We start from the raw sequence: 9,874 nt of genomic DNA, 5'->3' as shown, positions 1-9,874 counted from the left end.
CCCCAGCATTCATTCCTGCCTGTGGCAGGGGGTCAGGCTACATGATCTGTTCAGGTCCCTCCTGACCCTAGCTACTATGAAACTATGAAACTCTGTGTTTCGTCTTCGGGAGAGTAGGGGTGGGTGATCCTCCCTTGCCTGCAGGAGCTGGTATCTCTGCAGGTTCTACTGGGGCTGCAAGAGGTTCTTACCTGTTGCAAAGCCCCAGAGGAGAGGGAACCTTGGTGTGGCGGGCCTTGGGGCCCTTAACCACCTTGGTCCAACCCTCTGGCTGGACAGTATGTGAGATCCCCGAGTCCTCCCTTTTCCTGGGAGGTGACTTTGGTCTACCCTCTGCCTCCAGGGGGTGAAGGGCCTGGCAGTAGGAATCAATCTCCTGCTCACCCTCCCTGATGGCACGCAGTCTCTGGACTGTGGCCTGGAGCTCCTATCTGGCACCCCAGAGACTCCAAAGTGGAGCAAACTCTGCAAGGGGAGATAGCCACGATCCCAGTCCCATAAGCCTGGAAATGTGCCAGGCAGCCCCTGCAGCCAAGAGTCAGGGGCTCCGTCTGCGTGGAGCCTGGAAACATGGATTGCATCTGGGTAGAGGCCTCTGAGGTGCCAGAGGGGGAGGCTGCAGACTCCGAGGGGACCCTCTGGGTGTGGTGTGTGCCCATCCGCACCGTGCCACTGTAGGCCGGCTACTGAAGGGACTGCCTACCCTAGGTGGCTCACTGGCAGGGCCACGGGCCCTCCTGCTCACCCTCCTGTGCAAACTCCACCGTGCTAACCTGTACGCTGGCCCCAGAATCGCACCTGTTTGTGCGTCCTGTTCACAAGGCTCCAGTCACGCAGCTTCCTGAGGGGCTGGGTGTAGTAGCCGAGGGGGCATGACCCTCCTCAGCTCCACTCAGCTGCCTCCCTGCTGGCTACGTCCCTCCCACCATGGGCCCCTGCTTACCTGCAGGCAGGCCAGGGCTCATTGGGGGTCCTGGGGTCTCTCCTGGGGGTCCCTGGGCTCATGGGGGCACAATGGGCTTTCACCCATGTTTCTCACACCAGAGCCAGGACCTGAGTGCAGCTTCTGCCATTGCTGGGCCCTTTTTAAACTGCATGCATGTGCAGAGGGGCTGGTCAGTGCTGCGGTGCTCTCAGGGGGTGAAAGGGGTCCCTCCCTCCCACTGAAGGAGGGGACAGGTAAGTGCCACCCAACCTGTCTTATCTTTCAAAGGTAAAGTGGCTGTGGTGAAAATGGTACTCTTGCAAATCATCCTTTTTACAGGAGTGATGTTTTTACTTCTATAGCAACAGATAAGCAGGGTACAGAGGCAGATATGCTGTTTTTGAGAAAGTAGCCAGAATGGAGCTCTACAAAGCCAAGGAATTAGGAGGATGGAGAATGCCAGATTTGGAAAACTTTGTGTATACTTACTTCATAAGAATATTCTGTAAAGAGGCAATGGAGGACACGGAGAAGACTGCATGCTTCTGCCATCACCTGGCAGAAAGAACATTATGAAGATAGGGAACTGTAACAGGGGGCCTTCTTGGGGCCGATCTGTCATTGGCCTGCTCACCTGTTTCTGGGCCAACCACCCGCCTCCTCTCCTGCCACACCTTGTTGTTTCTTAATTGGTTCTTATTAAGGTGGGAGGCTGCCCATTCTTGCCCCGATGCCAGGGGACGATAGCTGCAGCTCCATTCCTCCCCTACACCACAGCCCATGCCTCACAGATGGCATCCACAGTTCTTAACATCACCGGCCCAACACTGGACCCTAGAATCCTGTAGTCCAGACCCCAACTGGATCCCTCCAATAAGGCAGCCTACTCCACCCTCATTCTGGGCTGCCCTGCTCCCTGAACTCTTCACCCTCTTGGGCATGGCCCCCCGGGACCTTTGCCACACAGGCCCTGGCCTCACCTCCAAGGCCAGTTGGAACCCCAGGCCCTCAGCTCTGGGTGTCCCTCACGGTGGGCCTCTGGCCCTTTTGACCCTTCTGGTCCTGGCCCCAGCATTGACCAGTCAAGGGTGTTTCAAGTCAGGCTTCTGAGCTTCTAGCCCACTCTCTACCCTGGGTCCATCTTCTTGGCCCTACTATGGGGTAACCCATCCGGTTGTGGGAGCTGGGGTTATTAAGGCGCCCCAACCCACCTTTCACCAGGGTGATAACTGGCCTGGTATTTCCTGGGGGCTCCCGCACCATTGAGAGTCCCACCAGGCCACCCACTCCCGGCAGGGTGAAGTTTTAGGTCATGCCCAGGACCAGGAGCCTCCACACCATCCCTTTAAGCTCCTGACCTTACCTCCAAGGATGTTGCATTCAGCCTTGCAACCAGACAGTGTTTCTGCCTGCCCTGCCAGCAGCAAACTGCTGTGTTTATATAGGCATCCAGAGATCTAAAATGGCCACTGCAATCAAGCACCTGCTGGCTGCTTGGCTTGGTCCTTAAAGTGGCAGGCACCAACAGTACTCTGCCACAGGAATGTATGGGGGAGATTAGAAAAAACTGTGGGAGTGGCAGCCCTCAGCCCACTATACAAAGATGGAGAGCTTTTTAAGAGTAAATAAACTTGAGGGAATGGGATTACAGTGACTGAAAGACTATAAGAAGGTGATTAATATGATAAAAAGGTAAGTTGTTTTTTGATTGAAAAACATGGCAAATGTGCGGAAAGAAGTGACAGATAAAGATTGAAAAGAAAACATACAGATATTGTATGGATGATGATATGGAATATTCTTCCTGTGAGGGGCATTCAGCATGAATAGGGTTTGGTAAGATCAACAGTGTGCCCAAGAGAGGGATGTGGGGCTGAAGAAACAGTACCACCTGTATTTTGGGAGTGCCCTTTTGTGCAAGGGGAATGGGTGTGTTGATTCTTGAGGATGATCAATATGAACTGTGATTTAACATATGGGTTAATGCCCAAAGGGCTGGAGACACAAGGCCCGTCTACATGTGCATTAATGTGCCATGGTTATGGTGCATTAAGTCTAGTAGCTGTAATAGGTACTAACTGTGCAGTAACCAGCGCTACTGTGCAATAGTGCCAGCCCATGGTGCTTGTTTCCTTGTGGGGGAGTAACTGCCCATTTTTTAAAGGGCCACACCAAAAAAAAAAAAAAAAAAGTTCCCATCACCATGCTTGCCCAATGTGGGCCATTTCAAGTACCTGACAGGGATGGTTTTCCCAGGGGTGGTTTGCCTGTTCCTTGCATTTTGGGCAGGCTACCCCTGCAAGTTTTCCCAGATGCAGGAAACTCAACTGCACAATTTTGGTGCAGTGAGAAACTGTTTTCTTGCATTCCCCCTGGCTTGCTCCCTGTTCTTTTGGCTAGGAGCAAAAGAGATTAGAGGGCATCTGAACCTCAGGGTCCCTGGGCCTGGGGCTTGCACGTAGGATGTCTGCCACAGAGCTGGCAAGTATCTGAAGGCCCAGACTGATGGGTCTGAGAAGAAGGATACTTGCCCAGTGGTAGAGCCACACAGACTTGAACTATTTAGCTCTCCTCAGTTGAAACTTGGAACTTGACTATTGGGCTTTGCCCGGTAGAATTCAGAACTGATTTGGCCCTTGAAACACAATTTTAAAAGAATGTGTTTTATAGTCATGCTCAGTGCTGGCTGCATTTATTCAGCTTCTTAGTTGGTTTCTGTTGCTGAGCACACGCTCCTTTTGACAGCAGTCTAACAATAGACAATGTATTTAGTGAGATTTCTCTGTATGCAATTATAAGATGAGGGACTTTTTTCCCTATGCCATTTGGAAGTAGAGGGGGGGAAGGAGGGGGTGGAACCTCACCATATATTTGAGTAAGTATAGTAGCATGGCTGCAATTTCAAATAACCAGGATTTGTTTAATCACTAGTTGGAATAGGCTGCTGTTTGTCTCAAGGAGCTAATTCAATTTTGTCTTTTTTCTGATGAGATATTCTCTACTCCTTCTTTTACATTTCTATCCTATGATATCCCTGGTTATATTTTGGATGAAATTCAATGCCCTGTTTCAAGCTGAAGGCCAGACTTGATGATCTTAATAATTCCATGTGGTTGTAAAATGTATGAATTTACATTTACAGTTACACAGATGTGGTTGTAAAATGTATGAATTTACATTTAAAGTTACAAAAATAAGCATTAGACATGACTTCTTTGGAGTGTGTAAATAGCATTCTTTACTTTTCCACAAAAGCTCAATTTGAGTCCTTTATTTACTTTTTATTTTCAACATCCTACTTAAATAATGCTGAAAGTCAGTTCTGGCCCTGGAGTTTGACAGACTGAGCTCAGGAAGCTAGGCCAGGTCTGTCACATACCAGTGCCAAGTCCTTATGTTAGGCTGTGGGGTGTGATAACATAGACATGGCGATTAACAAATGTAATATAAATTTGTGAAAATAGCTCACAGTTAAGCTCAGAGTTAATAAATACAAAACATAATATAGTCCATGACTAGTGTAACACACTTTTTTTTGTTAACTATTTTTCTTTCTCAAGGCCTTTAGAAATCAGCATTGCAGTTATACTTTGATTTGTTTTTCCTGCACACAGGCACACAGTGAGCTAATGAATGCAGGTGTCTACTTGGTGCTGCTGCTTCACCTTTATGAACAGAGGTTTGCTGAACTCATGAACTCATAACGAAACCACCAGAGATAAGGTAAGACAAGGAATCACACAGAAGCAATGTCATGTTCTTGTTATTTACTTAGTTAAATTCTTATCCAGTCGAAGGTTCTTTTCTAATTGTCAAGTCCATAGGAACTATGCAGTAGGCAAAGCATTCATGGAGAGTCTTTCTCCTTCAGAATCAGACACGCAGCTTTATACGCTAGCTAGACCCTCCCCAGAGGTGTAGTCTGCAATCTTGCCTAATGATACTCAGACTCTCCTGATATCCTAGCGCAGAGTTGTTAATTTTCCTGTTGACTATCAATTACCTATAAAAACTCCACCCTCTCTCAAGCAGCTCCAGAAGATCCAGCTGAAGATTAGGGTCTTTGTTTTGTGTTTTTTTTTAATTCCCAGTTATTATACTGAAAAAGTTTTCAGAAAAAAGTCCTAAATAATTTCTGGGATAGATTGTATGGTGAAATGTAGCCTAAACCACTAGCTAATGAGAAACCTATAAACCTTTCTTTCAGTGTAGATTTGAACCATTGTAATTTTATATCAGCTGGCATTTTGTCACACCAGCTAATCTTGTTAAACTAAATCTGTTCTCAGTGGTCTCTCAATGAATTCCCTTCAGCTGCCTCAGTACTAGTGCATTATGGATACCTATGTAACACTTCCTCACATAGATCTCCAAAACAGAATTTGTAGAAGTAGACATCTGTAGATGGAGAAGTGTTGAACTGATTTTTTTTTATTGTGACTTATACATATATAGCAGTATTCAATGTATAAGACAAGAGCTGTATAAAAGAATGCATTAATATTAAAATTCATCAAAATATTCCTGATTTTTTTAAACAAGATTAACATTGAGCCTAATGTAGAATTCCAGTAGTGAGAAGTACTAGAGAGGTGCATCTACACATGCCATTGGGGACAGCAATAAACTGTGGAACTTATTACTCTACAGCTTGTTGCTCCTGGGAAGCGCCGGGATGCACATTTGCACATGCGCCCAGACTGCAGCACACTGAGCCAAGCCACAGCAGCCCTGGATGGCAGACAGTCCAGGGACGTCAGCCTGCCAGCCTGGGGCTGCTCCAACCAGGGTCATTGTGCTGCAGAGGGACTGGCTGGGGCATAAAGGTGCTTCGGTGTGGAGCTAGCTGGCAAGCAGCCCCAGCCAGCCAGCCAGCGTCTACATGTGTGCTGCTGCACACAAAAAAACTCCACGGCATTTTGTACTTACAAATTCCAATGTATTTACAGTACTACCCTGCTGTGGAGTTTATTAGTTTTGCACACCCTAATAGGGGTGCGCATGTAGACACTGAGATGTTTACTGTTTTTTTAACTAATCAACTGCACAGTAAATGTCTTGTGTAGATGCGCCTGAGATGGTGGCCACTACATAGACTGATCATTAGAGGGCTTGAAGGGGCACATCTACACAAAACATTTACTGCAAATTGCCTAATTAGCTCCTCAGTAAACATCTTGCATTTTTTACTTCGCAGCAATGTATGTGTAGATGCTGGAGGGGCTGGCTGAGGCAAGGGGCTGCCTGCCAGCTAGTCCCACACTGGAACATCCTCCTGTCCCAACCAGCCCCTCTGCAACATGTTGAGCCAGGTTGGAGCAGCCATGGGCTAGCAGGCTGATCCCCCAGGTCCCCTGCCAGCCAGGGGTACACTGACCCAGCTCAATGTGCTGCGCTCCCAGGCACACGTGTAAATAGTGCCAAGGAAGTAATAAATTCTGGCACAATAAGCACCAGAGTTTATTGCTTCAACTTAATTGCACATGTAGATGCGCCCAAAGAGAATGCTAGAACTCTGTGGCATCACACAAGTGGCAATGATGTAGCTTCTCCATCACTGCTTTCCACCAATGCTAGCACAATAGTGGTGCAGACTGAACAGATACAGGATAAAGAGATGAAAAACTTTGCTTTGAACAAATTACAATGCTCCAGTGCTATATATAGTCAAAAACTTTTCTGAATGCTAACCAAAGAGTCTATATTGCTGCATTTTAGACTCTTGGTTGCATTCTACTTCTCATGGACCTTCACAGGTCCTTGGAAGTAAAGGATACCTGTACAGTGGAATTTTTCAAAAGTACCTATGTGACTGTGGAGCACAAGTTCCATTGAATTTCAATGGAATTTATTCTCCAAAGTCATGTAGCTACATTTAAAAATTCTCTCTGTGGAGCAGTGCTGGCTAACCACATCCCCAATCCAATCTCAAACCAAGGGTCAGGAGCAGGGGCATTTTATGGCCTTTACACAAGCCCCATACCTCTCAGGGACCACCCCACATTGTGTAAACAATTTTCACACCTATGTAAAGCTCCTTTATGCTGCCAAAAAAAAAATATAGTGGACTTAATGTACCTGAGAGTACAAAAATCAATCTGATGCAGCTTGTTGGCATCATGGACATAGTTTAGAACAAAATATATTTCTACATTCACAAAGCATTTCTTTTCAGTCATTTGGCAGGGAAAGTTCACCTGAAGCTGAGACTGTGTTATATGCCTTGTGAAGCATTCTGGAATGACATTTTTCTTATTTTTAAATTCACAGATCATTGCTTCACTGGGAATGTTATAAATACAATTGAACTGGTCTGAAAAGGTCACATACATTGATCTAGAGGCTTTGGTGCTTGTAGCTACTCTGAAGTCTTCTCCATCAATCATCCTGATACTGATGTAGTTTTCAGTCCTTACTGTCTGGGAAGGATTTTAGTTAGTTCATGACGTGGGATATTAGATTTTCATTATTTCCTTTTACTCACTCCACTTTGAAAAGTCCCGTGTGAAATAATACAGACATTCCTTTTAGTTCAGTAATCCTCATTTTATTCTTTTTATGCAGAAATGTTTATCCTTAAGAGTTATTTTTCAGCCTCTCTATATTTCTTACCTTGCCAAGACTCAAATCATATAATTAATTAAGGCTGAGTGCTTCTTCTAGACAAAATAGAAAACTCACAGGTTCATTATGGCAAGAAAACCAAAAGTCAAAAGTCTGGCTGAAAACCGAACAAGTTGAAACACTTATTTTGAAACACATAAAAGAGAAGAGTCATTTGTGGCATCAATGCTTTCAGCTCTTTTTGGTAGCCCAATTTGTGAGTGCCCTTTCAGACAAAATATTTATAGCAGAAGTGCCGAATCTATTACAGCAATAGAAGAGAAACAACCATCAAAAGCAGCATGTCAGCAGATCTGAGTGCATGAATGAAAGACAATGAAGTACTTTATGACCCTTTTTCAAACATTCACCTACCATACACTTGTGCCACCAGGGTGCTCATGAAGTAAAACCTTCTCTTCCACGCAGCTCTGCCATACTGCTTGTGGGGTGGGAATATATCTAGTAAAGAACATGGACCTAGCAACATTAACATTTTTGGGCTTCTATAAAAATATTTACCTCCTGCAGACAAATCAGAAATGTTGTCTGTATTTCTCTGCTTCAAGTGAAATCTTGCCATGAAGGAACAAAAGCTTTCTTACTGAAATAACCATGTAGCAGGTTGGCTAAATCTCTTTTCCGTCTTAATCTGTTTTAAAATCTTCTCAACTCTGATTGGTCCTGGAGATAAAGGCTACAATGCCCAGACTTCAAACATGGAACCATATGCAGCAAAATAGTCTGTTATTGCTGGGTCTGGCTCTGTCTTAGTTCTGAAAACATCCTTATGTAAAAGTAAAATCATCATGGAATCAGTACAAAGCTACACCATTCCAGAAGCGTCAAAACTGAACTTCAGACAGGGAGAAAAATAACACTGATTTTTTTAAAGAAATGTAATTTTATATCTTTATTAATATTATTAATTTTCTTGGAATTAAGGGCTGATCCTGGGATCAATTGCTTAAATTAACAAAGTCTTTTCACATACCCAGATATGATTACATCTAACAGCAGATCAAATGGAGGTCATGACTGTTTACAGCAAGCCATGTGATATTAAGAGTAATCCTTAACTTTAATTTAAGTGTTAAGTCTGCTTTAATATCCTTACATACCTTAATTTTTAAGAGTATCTCTGTCATCTTAAAATGTTTTTGAGACTTTCACATAGCAGTCTCAGTATTCAGTCTCTCAGTATATTAAATTGTATGTCAGATCAGTCCTAATGTAACTTTTATTAATCTTTGTTTCCTTTCTCATAGCTCTCAAGAGAAACTAGAGCAGAGGAAAATTAAAGTAGGTTTTTTGGGATTCAGAATTATTTCTCAAAGATATGTGCTTATTAGCTTTCATTATGCATGCTAGCCCTCACGTAGTGGCAGAACATATTAAAAACAACACTGATGTAGAAGTTAAAAGACCAAAAGAAAAGATTTCAGGAAATTCAAGATGCAGAAAATAGTCAGGAAGATTTGCATCACATCAAATGTACAGTGCATAAAATCTTTAAATTAATTCCTCACAAAAACAATGAGAAGTAAAAATAAAGAATTTTGCCATAATGTTTTTCCAGAAAGCTGCCATCTCCTGGACTTTTTTTTTTCACTTTTTCTTTATTGTTTTTGTGATGAGCAGTACTGAAACTCTGATTTGTTCCACATTTGGTATGTTAGAACTCTTCCTAATTATTTGCTGCAATAAGATTTTATGTTACTTTCACCAACATTTATGAGCTTTTTTGCTGAACACTCAGAAGGAAGGTTGATTACTCATTGTTAATTACTTTATCCATTTAACAAGACTTTTGTTTTTTCCACTTTTGAAGCTGACATTTGGTTTGCTGTCCTTTGGATTCAAGAGGAAATTCTACTTGCCCATGCAGGCTTAGAAAAAAATGCTAAAAGCAAGACGTTGTTGTATGTACAACATGGCAAACAGTTGGATTATTTTTACTAGAATAATCTCAAAATACAGTAAAAATGTTCTGACCTCACTTACAGAGAATCTTGGACTCATATGGGTGACGAAACAGAGTTTTTACTGTTGCAAAAGGTCCCATTTGAAGTCAAAGGGTCTGACTACAAGTGCATTTGATATAGGACCAGTTTACTTGTGAGTAAACTACTTGTGAGTTAACGCTCCCAGGCAGGCATCTATACATGCAGGGATGTGGGAGATTTGCTGCTCATGGCAGCAAACTGCTCCCACTTCCTGGGGCCCTGCAACAGGCCACTGCCACCACTGAGGGGAACTGGAGGCTCTGACTACAGCTGCCTGTGGCCGGAAGCCATCTTTAAAAGGCATCCCCATTCCCTGCTCCCTGGCCAGCTGTGTTTCTGG

General features: G+C 43.9%; 1 protein-coding gene across 2 annotated transcripts in view; it reads left to right on the top strand.

The window, feature by feature from the left end:
* The window catches only part of MARCH10 (membrane associated ring-CH-type finger 10), a 109,875-nt gene extending 100,463 nt beyond the window's left edge, over nucleotides 1-9,412 (top strand). Inside the window, exons 9-11 of one of the 2 annotated variants that reach the window (XR_323136.3) lie at nucleotides 4,540-4,648; nucleotides 8,797-8,830; nucleotides 9,360-9,412. Coding sequence is in view for 1 of the 2 variants with exons in the window: in XM_025196921.1 (XP_025052706.1) it covers nucleotides 4,540-4,629 (90 nt within the window). In the remaining variant the exon portion in view is untranslated. Of the gene's footprint in view, nucleotides 1-4,539; nucleotides 4,649-8,796; nucleotides 8,855-9,359 lie in introns of those variants that run through there. The other variant, XM_025196921.1, reaches the window with a different exon arrangement.
* Nucleotides 9,413-9,874: the final 462 nt, after the last annotated feature.

Source organism: Alligator sinensis, unplaced genomic scaffold (genome assembly GCF_000455745.1).
Source record: "Alligator sinensis unplaced genomic scaffold, ASM45574v1 scaffold444_1, whole genome shotgun sequence".
NCBI classification, from domain to species: domain Eukaryota; kingdom Metazoa; phylum Chordata; order Crocodylia; family Alligatoridae; genus Alligator; species Alligator sinensis.
This window is presented reverse-complemented; position numbering and strand designations above follow the sequence as displayed.